This window comes from Antechinus flavipes, chromosome 2 (assembly GCF_016432865.1).
Source record: "Antechinus flavipes isolate AdamAnt ecotype Samford, QLD, Australia chromosome 2, AdamAnt_v2, whole genome shotgun sequence".
NCBI classification, from domain to species: domain Eukaryota; kingdom Metazoa; phylum Chordata; class Mammalia; order Dasyuromorphia; family Dasyuridae; genus Antechinus; species Antechinus flavipes.
In genome coordinates this window covers 474,915,475-474,939,491 of record NC_067399.1, presented here as the reverse complement: position 1 = coordinate 474,939,491, position 24,017 = coordinate 474,915,475, and the positions used below count along the sequence as shown (strand labels likewise).

The 24,017-nt window shown below is 41.9% G+C and overlaps 2 protein-coding genes across 2 annotated transcripts in view; both read left to right on the top strand.

Annotated features, from left to right (window-relative positions):
- Nucleotides 1-24,017, top strand: part of WDR88 (WD repeat domain 88) — a 209,022-nt gene that overhangs the window by 44,716 nt on the left and 140,289 nt on the right. The window lies entirely within an intron of this gene.
- On the top strand, nt 4,197-8,119 carry LOC127550638 (chymase-like). The gene is made up of 5 exons (XM_051979739.1): nt 4,197-4,314; nt 4,792-4,939; nt 5,679-5,814; nt 7,033-7,287; nt 7,757-8,119. Exons 1-5 carry the CDS (start codon nt 4,257-4,259, stop codon nt 7,895-7,897), a joined length of 738 nt encoding a protein of 245 aa, XP_051835699.1. The 5' UTR covers nt 4,197-4,256; the 3' UTR covers nt 7,898-8,119.

The window sequence follows — 24,017 nt, the reverse complement described above, 5'->3', positions numbered from 1 at the left end:
TCCTTTTATCACCTCTAAGCAGCAACCATTTGGGGGAGATTATGGGAAATAGGGGAAACAGTGCAATTATCTCTAAATCAAAATTAACTGTAAATTTCTTCTGGTTTCATAAAGATATTAATAAAAGGTAAAATCTAAACTGCCACAATCTCATCCAGTCCCATCCCCAAGTCATGCAAAAGGTCATTCTCTCAACCTAGGTAAATACAAGAATTCTAAATCTAACCTGCAAAAAAATCAACACCTACAACAAATGTTGAGAGAATACCCGTACTAAAAAGGATCAGATTTTGCTTTACAAAAATGTTACCACTTTTATCCTATTTGTTAGCATGAAACTGATACTAAATCTCTTGCTGGTTTCTAACACTGCTCTCTCACTATTGCAGATTCTCATTATCTCACATTTAGGCTGTTGCAATAGTCTGTTGATTGACCTTCCTACCTCAAGTCTCTCCCACTCTAACCCAAAGTAGTCCTCCAAAAGTATAGATCTGACCATGTCCGACACCCACATACATGGTCCAGGTTCACTCTCCCTTAAACAGATCAGTGGCCCTCTACTCTGAAAGCTCACCAATCAACAACAGGCCTGCTACAGCTGTGAACTCTAGAATATCATTTATCTACCGGTTCCAATATCCCCTCCAGCAGAGACAACAATATTTCTTCTCAAAGCAAAACATTTTGTAACCTTAAAAGATGGTAGCAGTATAAATGACTGTTATGGGAGGCCCCGTCAGTTGGATCCTGATGAGTAGAACCAGCCTGGAGAGAAGCACACAGACATGAGGGAATGAAGGCAAAGCTTGAAGCTGGAGGTCTCTGAGACAATCAGGGACCCAGATCGGATCATCTCCATGTGAGGACACAGTAGAGAAAGAACTGTTGGTTTCATACTGACCTTCACCAACACACCAAGATCCCCAGATAGAAGACTGATGACCTGTTGTATAACTGCAAGATTTGATCAGAGATAGTGATGCTATCTCCTCCATCACCGATCCCAACCTGATGCACAAAGAAATTTGATATGGGGAATGACCAAATCACAAGGCCCTCTTGGGAAACAACCTAAAGATAATATGTTTGGGAACAATCCATTAGGAAATGAGAAAGGCAAGAGATTGGTGAATGCAAATGGGAGCCAAGTTAACTAACTTGCTTCTGGAAGGAAGGGGATCAAGGCAGTAAAGAAGCTTAAGTGAGTGTCTTCTCTAAAACATCTCTATAATAGGGGAGTTGGGAAAATACATCACAGGAATGCCTTCCCTCTCCCATCCACCATTCACTTGACTTCAGTGTCAGATCATACAGTCTTGTTTGTAGACTGCAGAGTCAGGCTTTGTCTTCCTCAAAGACCAGGGCACACTTACTCTAGTTCAAGCTATTTAGTACAACTGTTCCTAGTTCAAGGAACTTAATGTAGAAGGTATATTTCGGTGTTAGGTGGGAAAAAACTAGAAACTATGTCATATTCCTATAAAATATAACAACCTATATAGTGTCAAGAGAACCTTTCTTGTGGGAAAAAACAACTCTCGTACACTAGATGACTGGCTGAGTTTATGATGACTAGAAAGAATTCCTACAGAGACAATAGGTCAGCAAGAGGATAAACTGGGATCTTATAATCTAAATTTACCTTGGATGTTCGTAATGACAGCTTCAAATAGCTTTCAGTTTAGGGATGTTCTTGATGTTTCAGTTGTATCTTATATCCTCATGTTTATTGTAATACAGTTTCATTGTACTAGAGAAAACTGGACTCAGAGTATGTGTCTGGAAATGAGTAATTAGTGAGCTGGGGGTATACAAGATTAGGGAGGAGGGCTATCTGTTCCTGATGCTATGGAATCAAAAAGGCCCAGCCTATTGGACTTAAGAGTCCCCAATGAAAAATATGAATGTTTCTGGGATGGTTGGGTTTTATCAGCTGATAAGATAACCATAGGAAGGAAACTGAGGCTCAGAGCTAAAATGGCTTCTCCAGGATCACAGTGTTGAAAATATAAACCAATAAATATCTGGACTAAAGATTTTTACTTAGACTCTAAAATCAGAGTTCTTTCCATTGGACCATGACTACCTAATTTTTGAAGCCAAGCTAGAAATTGCAAGTGTTTCAAAATTCAATTTAAGAGATGTTTTTAAATATATATAATCAACAAGCAGGTGTGACAGTGATTCTTCTTAGAAATTCTGGATCCCTCTCAGTAGGTGCCCATTGTAAAGTACACATAGCTCAAGGCCACTTGAAGGATATAGGAATGTTTAGCCTCAGGAAGAAAAGAGTTAACGGCACAAGAGCAATTTTCAAGATTTTGGCTCTATTTAAGGAAGTCATCTTAACAATTAAGGCTACATATCAGGAGTAACTGCCTAACAACCAGAACTATCCAAAAATAAAAAGGGATGTCTAAAGAACTTGTAGGTTGTGCTTCTTTGATGTCTTTATGCAAAGGTTATACAGTCAGTTGTGTTATGTCAGGTGAAGAGATTAATTCTTTTTATGTATAGGTTGGACTAGAAGGCCACTGAGATCCTTTCTGTGCTTTTCTGAGTTAGATCTATTCAAAAGTGGAATCCACTGCTGAAGGACGCATAATCCTAATGAATTTCTGGTCATTGATCTATGTCCTGTGAGTTTCATTAGTATCGTAATTTTTCAGACCTTGATTGCTTCTGAGTAAACTGAGAAAAATCAAGTTTTTAATCAGTAAAAAGTCAAGGACCAGACATGGAATCCTGTGGTATCCCCATCAAAGTATAGAAATCTTTGGAGAGTTTGCCAGGCCACAAATCACAAGGCTAAAAAATTCCTATACCAATAGTGGCAAATTGCAACTGTCCTTATCTCTATCAAAACCTTGTTTCTTGAGGAAGCTAAGTGGGACAGTAGATAAAGCACCAGCCCTGGAGTCAGGAGAACCTGAGTTCAAATCTTTCCTCGGATACTTAACTCTTCCTAGCTGTGTGACCCTGGGCAAGTCACTTAAGCCCAATTGCCTCAGCACAAAAAACAAACAAACAAAAAAACAGTTTTTTAAATACTTTTAGCAGCTCTTTTTGTTGTAGCAAAGAACTGGTAACAAAGTGAATACCTATCATCTAGGGCATAGATGAATAAATTAATACAAATGAATGTGATGGGATATTATTCTTCCATGAAAATTTATGGATGGGATCAATTCAGAGAAACCTGGAGAAACTAGTATGAATGGCTTGAGTGAGGTAAGCAGAAATGAGAGTAAAAATGTATATAGTGGAAAAACTTGCAAAGACTTAAGAACTTTTATAAATGTAATAAATAGTCATAACACTTCATAAGACTGATGGTGAATATATGTGGATGGGAGACAGAGGCAAAGAGAAAAATCAGGTGAGTGAGCTGATAGAAAATATTTTCCTCCTGTGTTTCCCCATTACTGTTTCCAGACTCAGTAGAAACAAAAGATCTCTTCACTTATGATCTTGGCCCATTTAGTGATTTGTCTGGATTACTTCTGGTTCTCAGAGGACTTGAGTAATACTCCTAAAGGCTCATAGATGGGAATGCTCCTGAATCAGGACTCAACAAAGTCAAGTGAGATACAGAATGAGAAAAGGGTCACCCTTTCTTTCCCCCATGTAGATATTCTTACCTTCACCTCACTGCCTCTTTTCCACAATCCCATTCCTTTCTTCTTGTCATATCAGGTTTTTTCTATCCTTTCTCTTTTGTCATTTCCTACCACAAGCTTATTCCCATAGCCTTCACTTTAACTACAACTCTATCATTCTATTCTTTATCTAATCTGCTGAATGGCCAAAAGGGCCCAGTTCTTAGTGTCTCCAGCAATCAGTTACATATTCTGATAATAAAATATGTAAACATTGTTGATAATGCAAAAACCTTGAAAACAAATATTGGTTGGGTTTGGAAGAGGGGCTTAGTGGTGGTTATTTTGTTGTGGGGCTTTTTGGTATATGTAGCCCTGGTAAGTGACACATAAGAAATGCTTTAGTTGGTAGCTTGATTAGTGCAAGTCACAACTTGAAGAACCAGAACCACATAGAGGGGAGTCAAGAGCAACTGCAGGAGAAATTGTGATTAATCAGATAACTGACTCTACCCCATTGGAAGAAATCATGACCAGGAAGTTCCTGTGGTCAGTGTGCCCCTCCCTCTTCTACCTGCCTTAGCTACAAATGGCAGAAGGTAGGAGAGAGCTGGAGCAGAAGCAGCATCTGCTCTGTGTATCCTCTCTGGGAAGATGAAGCTCCTCCTCTTCCTCCTGCTGACTTTTCTTCTGTCTAATGAGACTGGAGCTGGTGAGTCTCCTTTTGCCCAGAGAGTCAGGCTTGAGTCAGAGTTCCCCATACACTGCCAGGAGGACATGTGGCAGTGTCCCAGGACAGAGACTTCTGCCTGGCAGACACTTCTTACTGGGCCCAATCCCTTTCTAGAGAGACTCTATAGACTAAAGGTAAAGGTTAGGTAAAAGTAAAGGGGTAAAAGATTGGGACTCAAGCTTGGAGATATTGTCCTATGCTGAAATAGAGATGGCTATTGTAAGGGGATGTAAGAAATATGGTGATGATGATATTTCAGAGTCACAAAATTGGACTTAATTCCAGAAGAGAAAAAATAAGACCTGAGAAGCAATAATAACTGAGGGAAAGCCTAGGGGGCTTGGGTTTGGGTTAGGGAGGTGGTGGTGTCCCAGTATTTCCATGGGCCTGATGTTCTGTCTCAGTTGTGTATATCTATATATTTGGAGTATGTGAATATGGGGCGTTCTCTTTCAGATAAGATCCTTTGGGGCAAAGAATCAAAGCCCCATTCCCGTCCCTACATGGCTTTTTTGGATATCAAACATAATAATTCATGGTACAACTGTGGTGGGTTCCTGATTCGAAGAGACTTTGTGATGACAGCAGCCCATTGTGCAGGAGAGTAAGTGTGTCTATGCCCCTTCCCCCTCCCTGATACTCACCAGGTGAGGGATGCATTAAATAAGAGTCTAATAAGGACCCTCCTGTCTCTTGGGGGCTACTCACCTGAAAGGAAAAGAATCCTATCTGAGCAAAAGCAAGAGTGAGCAAGAGGATTTATGCTCCTAGTTGAGATCTGCACTTTCCCCTTCAGGCCAATCCACCTTTGATGACTGTCCTGCCCTAAATGATGAAGCTCATGCTTCAGAGCTTACCACCCAAGATTCCATATCTCAGCCAATGTCTTCCTCCCTGACAGGCCATGATACTCATGTTTTTGTTGCTCCCAGAACTTAGCAACTGTGTTTCTATGGAGAACTAAACTCTATCCCAGGGTTCTCTGGAGCACACAGGGTGCAGTGAAGCTCCTCTTAATTTCATCCTTGACCTACTGGACTTTCTGTTCCCTGGAGGCTGAATCAAGAGCAGCCTGAGCCAGTACAAGCAGATGCACTTGTCACCCTGTCCTCATCTGGACAACCCTCCCAAAGGAAGTCAGGGACCTGTCTCTACCCCTTGCAAGTACTTCAGCCCTGATTGCTTGAGTCCCACATCCCAACCCTGAGCCCCACAAGCTGCCATAGAGACAGGGAGGAGAGACTGACATTCTAGCAGAGTCCTTGGACCCCATTCTCAAAATGTTCTCTTCATGAGGAATCTGGAACTCCTCATACCTCCCTCTTCTCTTGCTTCTCCAACAGCTTCATCACAGTCATCCTTGGAGCACATAACATCAAAAACCGAGAAAAGACTTGGCAGACCATTAATGTCAAGCGTCAGTTTCCTCACCCAGAATATGATGATGAAAAGATTCTCAATGACATCATGTTACTAAAGGTAATAATTAATAGAAAACAAAGAACTGGGAATAACTTTGGGGCACTAGTCCGATCTTGGCCCCGCCTTAGCTGTGTCACTTTGGGCAAGTCACTTGAACTTTCACACCTCCAATTTTCTTATCTATACCCTGAGAAGTTGAACAAAAACATGTCTGAGTCCCTTCTTGCTTCACTATTCTTTGTTCAATGTTCAGAGATGGGGAGAGAGGGCAGATCAGCCTATTTTACTTATCCACAAAGAATAGAACCTTTAGTAACAGGTGGGAGGAGGGGGTAGAGAGGCCCATATTTCAGTTCTGTCTGAATAAGAAAAAGTATCCTTCATAGGATCATAGATTTAGACTTAGAAGGAATCTTAGAGACTGTCTAGTTCAACCCCTTCACTTTATAGATGAGGAAACCATGGCTCAGAGGGGTTTGAACACCTTGCCCAGGATCACACAGCTACTAAGAGTTAGGGGCAATGTTTGAAGCCAGGTCTTCTGGGCTCCAAATTCAACCTTCTACCCACTAATACTCTCAACATCAAGTGTTCCCAGAGCTCAAATCTAAGAGCTCTTTCATGAAATATTCCCCTAGAGCAATAAGCCAACAACTTAGGAAGCAGGAAGTCCCCCAATACTGAAGGTCTTCAAAGGTTGGATTTCAAGGAGGACATTTCTATTTGGGAACAAATCATACTGTGATGTCTGGGGGCCCTTGTAACTCTGAGACTCTGTGGTAGCTGTTTTAGGGGCTGCAGTATATGAGAATTGTGTGATCTAGTAGGAAGCCCTGAATTCACAATCAGAAAATATGGTCAAGTTCTGACTTCAACCACTTACTGCCTGGGGGACTACTGACAAGTCATTTAACCTCTGTGAGTTTCAGTTTTCTCATATGTAAAATGGGAATAATACATTATTCCCTCACTACCCACCTCACAAGAATGTTATGAGAAAGGCTGAGCACGCTGCCTGGGAAACAAATTGTGCTTAATCAATGCTTTTTCATTCATTTATTCATTCAAATCACTTTGCTACCTATAAAGTGCTGTATAAATGTAAAAAATTATGCTTCTTTCCCTTCCTCTATCACTCTATGATACTAACTCTACATCCTTTTGTCTTCCCTTGTTTTCTCAAGGACCTGAGGTTCCTGCATCTCTGGAGCCCTTGTCCCAGCCCATATAACCCATCCCTGGCACTGACAAAGCCTTTTTCCTTCCTTCTCACAGCTGGAAAACGAAGCCATGCTGACAGCAGCAGTATGGCCTGTCCCCCTGGGCTCCAGATTCGATCCTGTCTCACCTGGACAACAGTGTCTAGTAGCTGGCTGGGGAGGTACAAAACCAAAGCCCAGGGGATCTGACACTTTACAGGAGGCGGAACTGAAAATAACGAACCCCAATAACTGCAAAGGCTTTAACGATTTTGACGAGAGATCCCAGTTGTGTGTAGGGACTCCCAACTCACTTAAAACAACATTCTCGGTGAGTTCACAATTCAAATTTCTCTTCTTTGGAAACCACTCTCTCTCTCTCTCTAAGAGTCAGAACCCTCCTAAGAAGGGATGGGGTCAGCACTTTCACGGGATCCAGGACTTGGGCAGGGGTTTGGACCATAGGGTTGGGGGGAAGAATGAGGTCTGTGAGAATAGGAAATATTCCAAATCCCCAGATCCAAGTCCCATTTCCCGAGCACTTGCGGGTGGGAGGGTGGGAGACTCATTCTCTGCCCCCTCCCCCATATCCTACTCAGAGTTTCAGAGAGATGCTGATGAGGAGGAGAGAAGGAAGCCTGGGTGGGAAGGTGCCTCTGGATATGACCCAAGAAAAGAATCTGAGCTGGACTTTATGAACCCAGGAAGGCCCAGGATTTCTGCAAAAACTCAGAAAGAGCCAGGGCTAAGTGGGGCAAGGGAGGATCAACCTTTCTTGCTTACTCCTCTTTGTCTAACAGGGAGATTCCGGAGGACCCCTCGTTTGTTCTGGTATGGCCCAAGGCATTGTCTCCTATGGAAACAATGAAGAACCGCCTTCAGGCTTCACAAGAATTGCTTATTACAGCTCCTGGATCAATCAAATCCTAAAAGCAAATTAGCCCCTGTGGCCCTGGCTCAGCAGAAAGGAATCTCCCTCCTAGGGCCCAGCCTCTTCTCTAGGACTGTCCCTCACCCTAGGATTGTCCCCCTGCCTGCCCAGCTTCATCCCAGAGTCCAAGATGTGGGGGGGGGGGGGAGGAGAGGAGGGTAAAGGGTATGAAAAGTTACTCTGGACATTGAACTGAAGGTTGACTATGACTGCAATAAATGGAAGCATCCAGGCTTGTGTGCGTGATTACTCTCTCCCTCTGTAGTCCCCTCTCTCCCTGCCCAAGGTAGTCAGCACATCAGCAAAGGACCTGCTAGAGAAGAGGGAGTCAGTATTCACAGTTTTGGAGTGGAAGTAAATAGCTCTCATCATTCTTGGCTGGTGTTTCCTAATGGCCACTCTTTACATTGGGTTTTCATTTGATACCACTAAAAATGCTGGACTTATTTTGGAAAGGAAAAAAAAGGAAGAGAGTACGGCCTTCACGTGATAAACTAGTGAGATTCACTATAGTTCCTAGCAAAATGCTGGCTTATATTACTTCAAAAATTATTTGTGAACATTTTAAAAGGGCTGCAGAGTTTTTGCTTTTTTCTTTTGTATTCTTTGCTGCAAGGAATGGTCTTCTGGGATGAAGCAGAGAGAAAGATACAATTGGAAATAAAATGATAAAAATTTTATAAATGCAAAATATTTAAATTCAAAAACTTAAGAAAAAAAAAATGAAAGAGAAGTAGTCTTCCACAAGAGTTTATAATGGCTCATCAAGAATAGCTCATGCTAGATTCTCATTAGTTCCCTTTTTGATTGGATTACTAGATTGATAGATGAGGAAAGCCATAGTCTTAGATTTTATCAAAATAATTGACAGTGGTAATTTCAGGAATTTAAAGCTGAAGGGGATCTTAGGGAATATGTACTAAATCACCTTCATTCTCTGCAAGAATGAGGCACAGATTAAGGTTAAGTTACTTGCTCAATTTAATACAGATACTAAATAGCAAATCCAGGTTCTCTGATTCTAAATTCCTCCTACCTTAGTAATATAGTGAAATTTTATGCTAAATATGTGTGGAGTTGTTTGAGTGACTAAATCCAAAGAATAGTAATTAATATCAGCCATCAATCTATATTGATCTGTATTGCCATGTCCTGGGATCTATTCTTGGCACTCTCATGTTAAACATTTTCATCAAGAACTTGGATAAGGATATAGATGGAATTTTTTTTTCATTTTTATTTTCCCCAGTTACTTGTAGAAACAACCTTTTTTTTAAAGTTATACATCTACATTCATTTTTATATATTTCCTTATGAATCATGTTAGGAGAGAAACTTCAGAACAAAAAGAAAAAATCATAAGAGAGAAAATAAAACAGAAAAAAATGAGAACATAGCATGTATTGATTTACATTCACTCTCCAGAGTGCTTTTTATGTATCTGGGTAGTGTTTTCCAAAAGTTTATTGCCGTTACATTGGATTACTGAACCTCTGAGAAGAATCAAGTTTGTCATACTGATCACAGCACAATCTTAATGTTGCTATTGTGTGGGACAAGACCCACCAGCTTAAATAAATCAATAAATTAAGGAGATTTCTCAAGGCAAAAGCAGAAAGGAATGCTATTATGATCTCTCAAGAAAGGGCATCTCCCTCCCCACAAGCAGTTGGGCAAGAAGAAGGGAGGCCCAGGTAACAGACAAGAATTATATGGGGGCCTGGACTAACACTCCCCATAGGCTGGACCTTTGCTCTTATTAGCCAGGACAAGTGACCTCACATTCTAAGTCATAAATGAGGAAAAGCCTTCAATCCAACCACTTCTTTAGCATTACTAAATTACCTTCTATGGGAGTTTCAGGACTAAGGTGGTCCCAACTTAGTCTCACAAAGAAAAGGTCCCACTCCTTGTAAACCAGATTTCTGGAGAAAGAACCCTGGCCCTGGGCCCAGCAGGCCTTCACTCAGGCTGTAGAACACTGCCTCCATCTTGTGACACAGCTGTCACAGTTCCCTTCATTCACTACCTACAATATTGACCTGGTTCTGCTTGTTTCATTCAGCATTAATCCATGTAGACCCTTCTAGGGCTTTCTAAAATCAGGCTGTTCATCATTTTTTATAGAACATCATATTCCCTTATTTTCATACACCATAACTTATTCAGCCATTCCCCACCTGATGGGCTTATAGATGTCATCTCCACAAAACACGCAGATTGGAATAAACCCATGGCTAGTAAACACATTAGATGAAAGATTTAGCATCCAAAAGCACTCAGTTGAAGCAATTTTCCTGAACTCCTCAATAGTACAAAGGAAAAAGCTCTGTCATATAGAGTCAGAGGACCTGGATTCCAATCACATCTCTGGGACTTATGGCCAATTTGTTCTTAGATAAGATACTTGAAGTTCTCTAGGCCTTGTCTATGAAATGAAAGAATTGTACTCAGCTAATGTCGGAGGTCCCTTCAAGCTCTAGATCTGGTCTTGTGTGGGACAGAGACCTTTGTCCAAATGAATCATTGGGGTGGGGTGAGGAGGGGAGTTCTGGAGCTGCAACATTAGGAGCATGCTGTGTGCTTATGGAAGGCTTCTTTGAATTTACACCTAGACCTCTGGGGATCCACAGTTCTAATCAGAAACTGGGGCACCTACAAAAACAAAACCATGGTATTTAATCCCTATACATTTTGATACTTTATCCCAATTGTTCCTTTCCCAAGGTTCACAATATCTGCCTTCTCTTGTAGTAAGGACTCACCTGATCTTATCAAAAGGGGGGCATCCTTACAGGCTCAAACCATTTAGAGTTTCCCATGTCAAAAGGAAATGGGAGCCTTTGACACATGTTATAGAAGAGAAGCAATCCTAAGAAAGTTCAGGGGCCAATCTACTCAGGTAAATCTTTCTAATACATTGGATTAGGACACCCCAGGAGATTCCAGATAGAGGTATTGATACTGTCCCACAGCCTGAAGAGGAGACTCAGAGGTTTGTTGGACTCTTGGGATCATGAAGAATCCAGAGTGTTTTGATAATCCTCTTTTAGTGGACCATCTGCTTCTTTGTAGTGATGCCTAAAATAGCTCATGGCCTTGGAAGATCTAAAGTACCCTGACAAGCTTTTTCTCTCCCTGAGTCCTTATGTCCCCTTGGGAATTTAATCCTGAAGGTCTCTTTCCATAATGATTTTGCTGAAGAGAAATTTTTGTAGTTGTCAAGCTGAGAACAGATTAAATCACTGTTAGGTTCCTGGATCCATAAGCTGTCCCAAATAGGCACTTGCTATATACCACTATTAATGTTATGCCACAGTTCTCAGTCTCCCTAATTATCCTGACCCAGTCCTGACTCAGTTTCTCTGCTTCAGTTCAAATCTCAGTCCTACAAAAAAACCCCTCCCTCTTTATCAAAATATTTAAAAGGATAAAAGAGCTTATGTTTTAGAATATCAGAATGCCCCTCCTCATCCCAAGCTATTGGAACTTTAAGAACTCACATTGTTGGCTGGATTCTTGGAGATGATAGTCTCATTCAGCCCTGGGACCAAACCATGGATCCATTTGATCCCAGTATATCTCTCCATTAAATAAATTTCTAAATACTCTCTAATCTCTGTCTTGCTCAGTTTCTCCAGCATTACATTTTGGAGGGCCCACCAAAATGTTAGAAAATGAGCATGTGTGGAATGGAGAGATAAGGCGAAGAACTTACAGAAATGTTTTGATTCTTTTTCTGTATTTTTATTTTTATTATTATTATTATTTCTATGTCTCTGTGACTGACATAAGTATGGTGTAGGCTAGCCAATATTTACTTAAACTTTAGATACATTTACTTAACCAGAGATGATGATGTTTGTTCTTGTTCAATGTTATCAATATTTAGATTATTAAATGCCATCAGCTCAGTAATCTGAAGTTTGAAGGTCTGATGTATGAAGACCCTTACCCAAAATGACTACTCAGAGATCACTCAATAGAAAGCAGAAAAGTTATTTATTAATAAATTCTCATGAGAATGGGCAATTCCACTGTGAGTCCTCGCAGAAGGGTCTTCTTCATTCGTCACAGTTGGGGGCTCGTCCAGGATGGGGTCTTTGGGGGAGATGGCTGTGTGCACCCTGAACAGGAACAGGGGCCCATAGAGTAGTTTTCTCCATGGTCTCTGGCTCTGGGTGAGCAGCCTCCCTCCCTCTTAAGACAATGACTCAAGGCAGGTATACTCAATGGAATGCAGAATTGAAGAATGAAGTAGAGTCCTGATGGCTGGCAGCAGTCTGAAAAGAAACACGTGTTTTCGAGATAATGCTCTTGGGAAGTCTGGGGGTCTATTGGCTGGGTCAAGGGAGACCCTGAGGGATTAGCCCTCCTAAATTTATTTTTGATGTGGACTGCTGTTGACCCCAACGATAAAGGACTTTTCCTGAGGAGGCTCTCAAGTGGCTGTGCGGGCATGAGGGTAATGTAGGGCTTCCACCAACATTTGGATTGGGTCCAGAGTGGTATAGAAGCAGTCCAAAAACTTGTATCCGGATGTTAGCTAGAGAATTCAACACTGGGATGAACTTCCCAGATATAAAAGAGAAGAAAACTGGGAGGATGTATATCCCAGGACTATTTGGGTATATCAGACTTAAATCTGTATGTAAAAGGGGAAAATAGATTTCTCTATGTGTCTGTGTGTGTATGTCTGCTTTGCATTGCTTTTGTTCTGTGTTAAAAGTTAGCAAGCTCGTAAGAGATAAGAATTCAGTCTCTGTGTTTAAAATATGAGGCTGAATTGTGAGAACTGGAAATAGTAAAGCTTCCAGAGTGGCTCAACATGTATTAATAATTAGGTAGTTTTGGGCTTCTCAAGAAAAGAAAATCTTTTTCTCTTTCTCTCCCTCTGCCTCTGACAGTGGCTTTGCAGGAAGAGAGAGAGAAGGGGAAAAATAAAAACATAGATTGAAAGTTTGGAAAGTTTTGAGAAAATAGAAGAACAGTGGCTATCACTCCTGTAAACAAGGAGCCCGTTATCACAACTCAGCTAGAAAAAAAAATGTTCAAGGTAAAGCAAGGATTGGTGCTTAACTCTTTCCTGGCTTACTAAAGAAAAGAAGTTTGAATGGAATATCTAGGTAGATTTTAGGAAATTTCACAAACTAAAGTACTGGTTAATTTTAAAATAACTTTAAATTGGTATGTGTATTAAGATTGGAAACTTAAGTTTGAAAATAAGAAACTGCAGATATTGGAAGGGAGGAAAAAAAATAGAGTAAGAGAGCTAAATAGTTGAACACGGGGGCTCTCTGACTTATTGAATCTGTGGGAAAACTAGGCACACTTCTAAAAAAAAAAAAATTTGTATGTGTGTGTGTGCCAGGACAAGAAGGAAAAATCATTATTAGCAAGTTTGCTTTCATGGAATTAGAAAACAGAAAGTTTAAGAAGGCTAAACTGGGTAATTGTTTGTCTGCAACATTTGATTAAGAATTTGGGGCATTTACTATATTTTAAAGAGGTACTATAATTTTGAAATTGAAATAAAATTGAAATTGGGGAAAATAATTTTACTGTTGCCTTGCACATGTTAGATTTATTAAGAGGATAAAATCTTAAGAATTGTTTGAATATTGTGGTCTTTACAACTGAAGAGAAAAACTTTTCTTTTTTTATTATTTGGTTGGACTTCAAATTAAAAATATAGGTTATTAAATAAAATGCCAGTAGCTTATCTTAGGAGGGGTCAAGTTTGTATCTCCCTATTTAAATGGTATGTTGCTTTTTAAAAGTATTGGGTAATTTGTAAACTACATTATGAGTTTTATGAAATTTGGCTCAAAATTAATTGTAAATCTTGAAGTTTAAATTTTTTTTAAAAAAAGGTGATTTAAAGACAAGGGAAAAGAGATTGATTTACAAAAACAATTAATAGTTTAATAGAGCATCGAGTCAGAAGTATTTCAGAGAAGGTTTGAGCAAGTAAGCATTGAGAGGAGAAAGACAGAGAGATGGGACAGGAGAATGAAGGTGATTTAAGAAGGATTGATTAGTGAGAACAAATGATTTCAAGAAGAAATCAGGGGGAAAGAAGGAACTGCCTGGCAAAGGTAGTTACAGAGAGATGGCTGTGAGATGGGATGTGTTTTTGTGGGGGGCAGAGCAGCAGTGGAAAGCTGCAGCCGCTTTTGGCTGAAGAAAACAAACAGTGATTTAAAGGGACATCTGCTGCTTTGCAAGATGTTAATTGATTGAATATTTGTTTCTTTAGATACATAATGGTTATGAATATTAAAGAATATGATCAGAAATGTGATCTGTAGTTTGAAAGGGTTATTTCAAAAAAAGTTTAATTGATGTTTTCAAGAATTTTTCAGATTCTTTTATGTAAAAATAGAAAGTTTTAATTAACTCTATTGATGCCAATTATTTAAAGGAATTCCAAGGACAATAGTTTCTGCCTCTGTCCTTTTGAAGATGTTTTTGTTGTGAACAGTATGTAGTTTGGGATTTTTCTGTGTATTGAGTATTTTAAGAGCAAAATGATTAGTATAATATTCAACTTATTCAAGATTCAACATCTACTTGGGTATGTGAGAATTATGTGAATTTTCTGGGATAAATTTCTTACTGTTAGTGACATAAGGTCATGGTAAATAACTGTTTGGCATTTATCTGAAACTTTGGAGATAAAATTCTTTGGGCTTATACTTAATGCTATTTGGGAGTTTTAAAGCTCCACTCTCTTATGTGCTGAAGGTTGAGTTTCAACTGCTTATGTTATGTTATAGTCATGTCCCTGCATTTTTTTTCCCTCCTGTGACTGATTTCTATGCAGAACAATAGTTAATAAGAACAGTTAATGCAATTCAAATATGTCATACCTCGCTGTTTCCAATCTGGTTATATATGTAATCATTATATCCTAAATACTTAGGCAAATAAGTATTTAGCCTGGTCATCTGTCTGTTACTGGATATTTGTTTTTTTTTTTTAAATGTTTCTTGTCTCGTCCACCGAGACCTCGTTACTCGTGTGGGCTTCGAGGGGGGATCCAGCCTGAGGAGAAATGAGCGAGAAAGAGGAGGGAGACGAGGCTGATTGTTGCCAAGGTCTCAGTTTATTGCTCTCAGGATACAACTTATATAGGAAAAAGCATGGGAAAGAGAAGTAGGGGGGTCTGGGAAAGGAACATGGGCTATAGCTGGTCCAGTGAGCAGGAACATAGTGTGGTGACAACTCAAGATTGATTCTCAAGACCGTTTTGCCCGGTTGCAGTTCTCAGGATTGTTTGACCACCTGCTCGATTCTGTTGCAGCAAGGGGTGGGGAATAGGCACCTGGGCTAGGGTCATGAGAAAGGCACCTGGGGGCCTTCGGCTTCCAACATGTCCCCCTTTTTCTCTCAAAGGCAAAAGGAGAAAAGAAAGAAAGAGAAGAAAAACTTTTGTCAAAGGCTGGTGGAAGGCCTGTCTTAGGCTATGTGGCTTGCATCCATATCCAGTACCTAAATAACCAGGCCCTCAGGGCCAGGAAAGGGCAGGACCCCTGTCTTAGGCTATGTGGGCTGCATCCGTCCCAGCACCCCAGCATTTTCTTTCCTGCCGGGGTGTGCATCTGGAAAACGGACCCACAATAATCCCGTCATTGGGTGTCCCTGCAGCCATAAGGTATGATGTTCCTGGATCATGGGGCCACAATATTCCCGTCATTGGCTCTTCCACAGCAATAGCCTGAAAATTATGGATGAGATCGTGTCTCCGGAGGCGCCTCCACACCCTTAAATACCACGGAGACTCGATTTCAATGGCCAAGGTGGAAAACCGGAGGCCCTCAGGGGCAACGGTGGGGGATGGAAGACCCTCACGAGTCGATGTAATGGATTGCAATAGGTTTTCGCAGGGCCGAGTTGACCTGTGACTTAACGAAGCTGGTTAGTTTGTTAAAAGCCCATGGACCAAAAGAAAGCAATAGCAATAGGCCTACGAGGGGTCCTAGAAGACTAGGGAGGAGGGTGGAAATCCAGGGGGATATAGAAAACCAGTTCTGATACCAAGATTCTTGTTGTTCCCTCTTGTTTTTTCTTTTTTCTAAGCTTTCTTTGATTTTTTGTATACTATTTTCTACAAGGCCAAGCTTATCAGTATAAAAACAGCATTCTTCTTTTAGGGCAGCACAAAGTCCTCCCTGTTGTAAAAATAGTAGGTCTAGGCCTCTTCTGTTCTGCAAGACTACTTCAGCCAGAGAGGCAACAGAGTCCTTGAGATACTCAAGGCCAGACTGTAGCTCTTGGAGATCTTTGTCAATGGCTGCACTTAACTGGGCATACTGGTTGTTGGATGTAACCAGAGAGGCAATCCCTGTTCCAGCACCCACAGATCCTAGTCCTATTAGGATGGCCAAGGTGACAGCCGTCAAGGGCTCCCTTTTCTTCCTGATCCGTGGGTCGGTTCCCCGTTCCCAGAATCTTAAAAAGTCATCTGGATCATGGATTGTAAGGTGGGGGAAGAGGGAGACCACCACACAGTAATCCTTTTTGTTGACAAAGTGGGTTGTAACAATAAATGTGGTCAGGCCAGAGGAGCAAGCGAGGTATGAATCATTAGGGGCAGCCACGTACGTGAAGGCTGGAGTAATTGTAATGGTTTGGTCACATACCTCCCTTAGCTGTAAGGGAGGCAGCATGTTGGGTCCTAAAAGGCATAGTCCTAGGCCAGCAATTTTACTAAGGGTGAGGCCATGCTTATTATCACTTCCCCAACGTAAGGGGGAGGGGTCATTGGTAAACACAGGGTTTCCAAAATGAGCAATGCCTTCATAAAAAGGGGGGGAGGAAGAATAACAAACCCAGCAATCTTTCACGAGGGTATTGTTGAACTTGCGGACAGCTTGGACAGAAGTATTAATCAAGGAAAGAATGAGCTCGGCAGAAGAAGGGGGGTCCTTAGGTTGGGCAAAACATTCCACCATAGGGGGGAGTAGGGGGAATAGGCGGTAGGGCGGGCTTATGAGCCTGTCCCTGACCAGAGCCTGGGTGGAGTTCAGGATTAGGGCCAATGGCCACGGTTTTATACTGGCCAGGGGTACCTTTAAGGAGTTTTATAGTAAATATTAACCCATCATCATAGTAACTCTTGTAGAGTCTGAGGCCCCATGTAGCACCTTGGGTCCAGGAAGTGTACTTTTTGCCTGGGTCGGTAAATTGAATTTTTAAAGGGTGACACCACCCGGAGCACTCGGGTATTTCGACCCAGCTAAAGATGTAGTAAGAGTGGTGGGTATAGTTGGCAGTAACTGTAATATAGTCCCAGGGGGAGGAGGGATTCCAGTAAGTATCACCTGTGGTCTCACAGCCCCAGCTACGGCAATAATAGTCATCGGGGCCTCCACATTCATGGGTTAAGGAACGGTCTCTATGAGTGCCGGGGCAAACATAAAAGGGGACTGTGCGCAGCTCAGTTCTTCTGTCCTGCGTGCTACAACCACCGGCCCCTTCCATATATGGACCGTGAGTGTCTGAGGGAGCTTTTTGTTGATTAAGATAGTCTACCAGGTCCCAATCTGGTGGGGCCCCCAAAGCTAATTTACAGAGATCTGGGTATAGGGTGGGCCACCAGTCTGAGGCTGTGATTCGTGATGTGCTCCAGATGGTGTCGCCCCACATATTCATCACCATCCAGGTGTAGTTGAAAGCCTGATAGGATTGGCTTGCATCGGAGGGATTCCAGACAGTGCCCCAGCAGAGGAGAATTCCAAAGGTGAGTGTGCTCATCTTGTGGGTTCCTGAAAATAAGCACAATAAAAAGGCCTTCTCAGGGGATTCCCTGGGTGGGTTGTGAAGTTTGATTAGAGGCTCTGGGAGCCCTCTGGCATTTTGTGCTTGTGAATCATAAATGCAGGCGTGTCCTTTGCCCCAGATGAGGACCGGGTCAGGACCCTGCCACCTGTTGGACAAGGGGTCTCTCCACATGGCCTGTGCATAAGTATTGGCTGTGGATGAATGCCAAAGGCGATCAGCGGCAGATTTGCCGTCAATATCATAAGTAAGAAAATTCAACACAAACATCGCATGATTTAAAAGAGTTTTAAAATTACCCGCTTTGGGGTATAACATTTCTTCCCCTGATTGTAATTTTGAGATCATATTTTTTAAAGTTTGATGAGCTCTTTCAACAATTCCTTGACCCTGGGGGTTATAAGGTATGCCAGTAATGTGTTTAATTTCCATCTGGGCACAGAACTGTTTAAAGGTGGAACTAGTATAGCCTGGGCCGTTGTCGGTTTTGAGAATTTTAGGTCTGGGGGCAACAGCTAGAGAGGCAAGAACATGACAGATCACATGTTTGGAAGCTTCTCCTGTCTGCAGAGAAGCAAAAATGAAGCCACTAAAGGTGTCTATAGAAACATGAATGTATTTTAGTTTACCAAAAGGTGGGTGGTGGGTGACATCCATTTGCCATAGGTCACCAGGGACTAAGCCACGGGGGTTTATTCCCAAATGAGGCTCGGGCAAGAGGGTTAGACAGCCCTTGCACTGCCGCACGATCTGGCACGCTTGTTCGGGAGTGATAGAATATTTCAGCCTAAGAGTATGGGCATTAAGGTGATGCAAGGCATGGGCCTGCTGTGCGGCAGCAAGCGGGGTGACTGAGAGGGCGGCGGCTATGAGTTGGGTAGCTTGATCCACTTTGTCATTTCCCTCTGCTAGTGGCCCAGGGAGGCCAGAGTGGGCACGAATGTGACTGATAAAAAAGGGTTCGGTGTGGGCAAGGATTAGGTGCTGAAGTTCTGCAAACAAGGGGGAGGCATTGGTCAAAGGGCAAATATATGGTACTGTTTCCAAGAGGGGGACAGAGTATGCCACGTAGGCTCTGTCAGTGTATAAGTTGAAGGGTTCTGTTAACAATTCAAAAACTCTAATGATAGCAGCGAGCTCAACCGGCTGTGCGGAGGTAAAGTTTGTTTTGAAGCAGGAGACTTGACCTTCAATACTGAAAGCCGCAATGCCTGAGGCTGACCCATCAGTGAAAACTAGCCGGGCACCTTTAATTGGAACAGACTTTGTCCCCTGTGGGAAGACAACAGGCGTTCTTTGCAAGAATTGAGTCAATTTATCAGAGGGGAAATGGTTATCAATAGTTCCCTGAAAAGAAATGGAGCTGGTGGCCCAATCATCATTATTTTGAACTAGCCATTGCACTTGGGAGGTTGTGTAGGGGGAAACAATGTGGTCAGGGTCCCTGCCAAAGAGTTTCAAAGCGGCCCCCCTACCGAGGCGGAGGAGGGTAGCAACCAAGTGAGGGTATGTGGGTAGGATTTTGGAGGGAGATGCGGGTAAATGGACCCAAAACAATGGTTTTTGTTGCCAGAGCAAGCCTGTGGGGGCAAAGGGAGTAGGGAATATGAGAAACCAGAAGGGTTGATTAGGGGCATAATATCCTATGTGTTGTTCACGGATGGCATGTTCTACCGTGGTCAGGGCTTTTCGTGCCTCAGGGGTGAATGAGCGTGGGGAGGAGGGATCGGGGTCCCCTCTTAAGATGTCAAAGAGAGGTTTTAATTCCCCCGTTGTGAGTTTTAGGTAAGGTCTGAGCCAATTGATATCACCGAGAAGTTTCTGAAAATCATTAAGAGTATGCAAACAGTCCGTTCGCAATAAGTTTTTCTGGGAAAGGACTTTGTTGGGAAGTAGCTCAAACCCTAAGAACAGCTGAGGAGATTTTAAGTTAGCAGCGGCCGTGGACTGGCAGCGGTCAAGAAAATCTGCCTTCCAGGTCAGAAACTGGTCCCGTGACAAGACTGCTTGAACTACACGAACCCATTCAGAGGGGAGCAGGTAGCCGCCTTGAGACATGGCCTCAAGGGCCGAAAGGGTAAAGGGGGCATTAGGTCCGTAGGCTTTGACTGCGGCATTTAAGTCTTTTAAGGTTTTAAAATGAAGCTTACAGAACTTCCTTGGAGGAGCGTCTTGTGCAGCCTGATCATTTTCCTCATTTTCATTTTCATCTTTGTCATCCTCCTCCCCACTATCTGACCCATCCTGAGTGTCTGTGCCTGCAGCGGGCACCTCAGCAGAGGATGAGGGGGAATTATCAGTGGGAGGGGCAGTGAGCTTGCTAGAGCGAGTCATTACAGGAAAGACAAATTTCAGGTTCTTTGATCTGCTAATAGGGACCTTTTTATGTGGCAGCGAGGGAGAGGCAGACCCTGGGCCTGAAATCGGGAGGACGGTTTGTTTGAGAGAACTTTGTAAGGAAGACAGCTCTGTGGAGAGCTGGACATTTAAATCTTTCCCAATCTTTTGCCATTTTTTGGGATGGATGTCTGGCCCATTCATAAGAAACCAAGGGCAGGCATAGTCAACAAGCAAATAGATTTTAACTAAATCAACAAACAAAAAGAATTTAACTGAATCTTTCTTTTTAACCCTAACTCCTCTTTCCCTGAGGGAGGCTTTGAAATCCTTTATGAAAGCCTGTTCATTACACAACTTATGGCCCATTTCTTATGAGACGGACGAAATCACTTACCGAGGACTGGAGCCTTCCTGAGCAGCGAAATGAGTCCTCAACTCGGGAGCCGGGAAAGGGGCTCCGCAGAGAGCCAGCCAAACTCCCACTGTTAGGGAGTGTCAGCAATTTATCAAGCTCTCTACCGAGTCCCTCTCAGCGGCTGAAACTTTAAACAGCAGGGGTCCGGACAACTTCTCTGGGGTCCGGACGATTTCTCTGGGGTCCGGACGATTTCTCTGGGGTCCGTCTGGCAAGGGTCCCTGCCTCGAGCCCCACGTTGGGTGCCACCTGTCTCGTCCACCGAGACCTCGTTACTCGTGTGGGCTTCGAGGGGGGCTCCAGCCTGAGGAGAAATGAGCGAGAAAGAGGAGGGAGACGAGGCTGATTGTTGCCAAGGTCTCAGTTTATTGCTCTCAGGATACAACTTATATAGGAAAAAGCATGGGAAAGAGAAGTAGGGGGGTCTGGGAAAGGAACATGGGCTATAGCTGGTCCAGTGAGCAGGAACATAGTGTGGTGACAACTCAAGATTGATTCTCAAGACCGTTTTGCCCGGTTGCAGTTCTCAGGATTGTTTGACCACCTGCTCGATTCTGTTGCAGCAAGGGGTGGGGAATAGGCACCTGGGCTAGGGTCATGAGAAAGGCACCTGGGGGCCTTCGGCTTCCAACAGTTTCTAAATGATAACAGGACAATTAACAATGGTCTATGAAATCTAACTGCTATTTATTGGGACTATAGCCATCTGCCTGTCCTGTGAAGCAAACTTATTCCTGCACATAGGAACTGCTGGCCAATCTATACTGACCTCCCCACATGTTGTTGCAGTTCCAGGCTATCCTAATCTTTATCTATTAGATTTGGTTTTTTTGTTGTTCTACATTTTGATCAAATTACAGATTATTGAACCTCTTTTGAGACCTGGTTCGGCCCATCTGAAGCTTAGATTGATACCACACCCATATCCCTGCATGGATTGAGAGCCTTTGTCCATTTCTCAGCCTGAAGCAGCTAAGATTGAGATCATCGCCCATGCTCCTGATGTAATTTGGACTGATATGGGGGAAGTAGGGAAGTGGTTGGTGAATTATTGTTAAAATTACAGTTGTATTACTGTGTGTTTAAAATTTGGGATGGAAATTGTTAAAATTGGTAACTTACTGTTAAGGAAGTTATAATATGTTTATAATATCTATGTATGTTCACTTCAGAATAAGTAATTGTTTGAGAGATTTTTTTTTTGAGGAAACTCCTCCTGTACTAGTCTGTTATGTATAGGAATTTTTAATTCACTCTTGAGATTTATATGGGGATGATTATTTGACTATTTTGTTTTTGGATGATTCCTTTCCATGAGAAAAAAAAAGGAGAGGAAGAGATAGGGAACTAGGGAAACTGGTGGATTTTTCTCAAAATACCTAAAAGAGTGGGAAACCTTAGTTTTCTGTTCACGTTACCTTAGATACTTCTGCCCCACCCCCTATCTCACCAGTTCATATTGAATTGGAAGTCCTTAAGCAGTCCTTTTTTGTTTTTACTATGCTTTAGCTTTGAAACCCCTTATTCTGTGGAATTGCCCTGGCAGAGTCAGTTTTGGGGACTATTTTGTTTTTAGGAAATATCCAAAAATATAGACACTTGTCTTGGGACTGGCAGTCTCCAGCCCTGTAACCCAGTTTCTTAATTGGTATCTCAGCATTTTCAGTAACATTGCAGTTTTGAGATCAACCCTCTAAAGTTCAGGGTTTGCCTGCCTTGATGGTCTAACTGTGTGTGCTCTGATAGCTCTGCTTAGAAATCTGTGTTCTAGTAGCAGCCCTGTCTGTCCCTCTGGGTGGGGACAGGTGGAGCTATTCTGTGGTGTTCTTGTTCTTTAAAATATATAATAATGGTTCTCTCTGGGAGAAAGCAGGTTTCTCGGGAAGGTTTTCTGGAGGCAGCCTTAGTTTCAGTTGAAAGTAAATAATCACCCAAAATGCAGCCAGCTGGTAAAAATGCAAACGTTTATTTTCTCCTTCCAAAATAGCCCAGTTAGTTGAGGCCTATCTCTCTGCTTGGTTCCAAGAGCTCTTGCAGCTTTGTCCTTTGCTTATGCCTCTGCTTTCTTTAGCCTCCAGAGCCAGCCCCAAGTTGAATCTGTCTTGCCTCTGAGAGAGGGCTTCTGGCTCTCCCAGAGTGCTCTGTGTCTGTCCCAGCGTGCTCCTCTCCAATCTAATTCAGCTCAACTCTCGACTCATAGCTTCTTTACTCTGAAAAACTTTCTTGTCTGGCCCATTGAAGCTCTATTTATGCTCCTTCGAGTGAGAGGGATTGTGGGATGCGAGAGAGAGGGATTATAGGTTTTCTCCTATAGTGCTCTCTGCCCTAAGAGTTTCAAGGGAGGTGTGAATTCGGATATCTCATACTAAACCCTGAAATCTCCCAAACATGTGAACTCCAATGAGTAAAGGTGTGAACACAAGCATTGTATCAATTAGTTCTACTTAGTACCTTGTTTCAGGTCTGGCCCAAAACCTCTTGTAAGATCAGATCAAGGATACTGAACCATGCTAAATTAGATAATTAGTGTCTCTGTCAATTCTAATGACTTAACAGTTTGTAAAGATTCCGACACTACTCCAAGCCTCACCCTATATACAATTTTTCTATACATATTTCCACAATTATCTCACTACACAAGAAATATCAGATCAAAAAGAAAATAATAAGATATAAAATAAAAACAAGCAAACAATAACAAAAATGAAAATAATATATTGTGAACTACTCTTAGTCTCACACAGTCCTCTTTCTAGGAGCATATGGTTCTTACCATTACTGTCGATTGGAACTAAACTGAATCACCTCATTGTTGAAAAGAGCCATGTCCATCAGAATTATCTTTTAGCATTATTTATATTTTGTACAATGTTCTCTGGCTTCTATTCACTTAGATTCAATTCATGGAAGTCTCTCCAGGCTGCTCTGAAATCATCCTGCTGATCATTTATTGTAGAACAATAATATTCTAAAATATTCATATGTCTTAACTTGTTCAGTCATTCTCCAATTGATGGGCCTCCAATGAATTTGCAGATTTTTGCCATTACAAAAAGGACTACCACAAACATTTTTGCACATGTGATTGCCTTCCCCTTTTTAAAGATCTTTTTAGGATACAGACCCAGTCGAGACACTGCTAGATAAAAGGATAAGCAAAGTTTAAAACTTTGGGAATAATTAAAAATTGCTCTAGAATGGTTGGATCTGTTCACAACACCATCAATAATGTATTATTATCCCAATTTTCCCACATTCCTTCCAACATTATCTTTTCCTATCTTCTTATCCAATCTGAGAGGTCTGTAGTGCTATCTCAGAATTGTTTTCATTTGCATTTCTCTAATCAATAGTGAGTTAGAGCATTTTTTAAATATCACTGGAAAGTTTTTAATTTCTTTACCTTAAAATTGTATACTCATAACCTTGATCATTTATCAATTGTAGAATAATTTGTGTTCCTATACAGTTGAGTAAATTCTCTATATGTTTTAGAAATGAAATCTTAATCAGAACCCTTGGATATGAAAAAAAAAAATTTTTCCCCTTTTTCACTTCCCTTATAATCTAGTTTTGCTTGTATAAATCTTTT

What these genes read in the sequence shown, in the direction of transcription:
- LOC127550638 (XM_051979739.1), top strand. Translation starts at nt 4,257, where the DNA reads ATGAAGCTCCTCCTCTTCCTCCTGCTGACTTTTCTTCTGTCTAATGAG. An exon ending in GTCTAATGAGACTGGAGCTG is followed by an intron (nt 4,315 to 4,791) that starts GTGAGTCTCCTT and finishes GTTCTCTTTCAG; the next exon opens with ATAAGATCCTTTGGGGCAAA. An exon ending in ATGACATCATGTTACTAAAG is followed by an intron (nt 5,815 to 7,032) that starts GTAATAATTAAT and finishes TCCTTCTCACAG; the next exon opens with CTGGAAAACGAAGCCATGCT.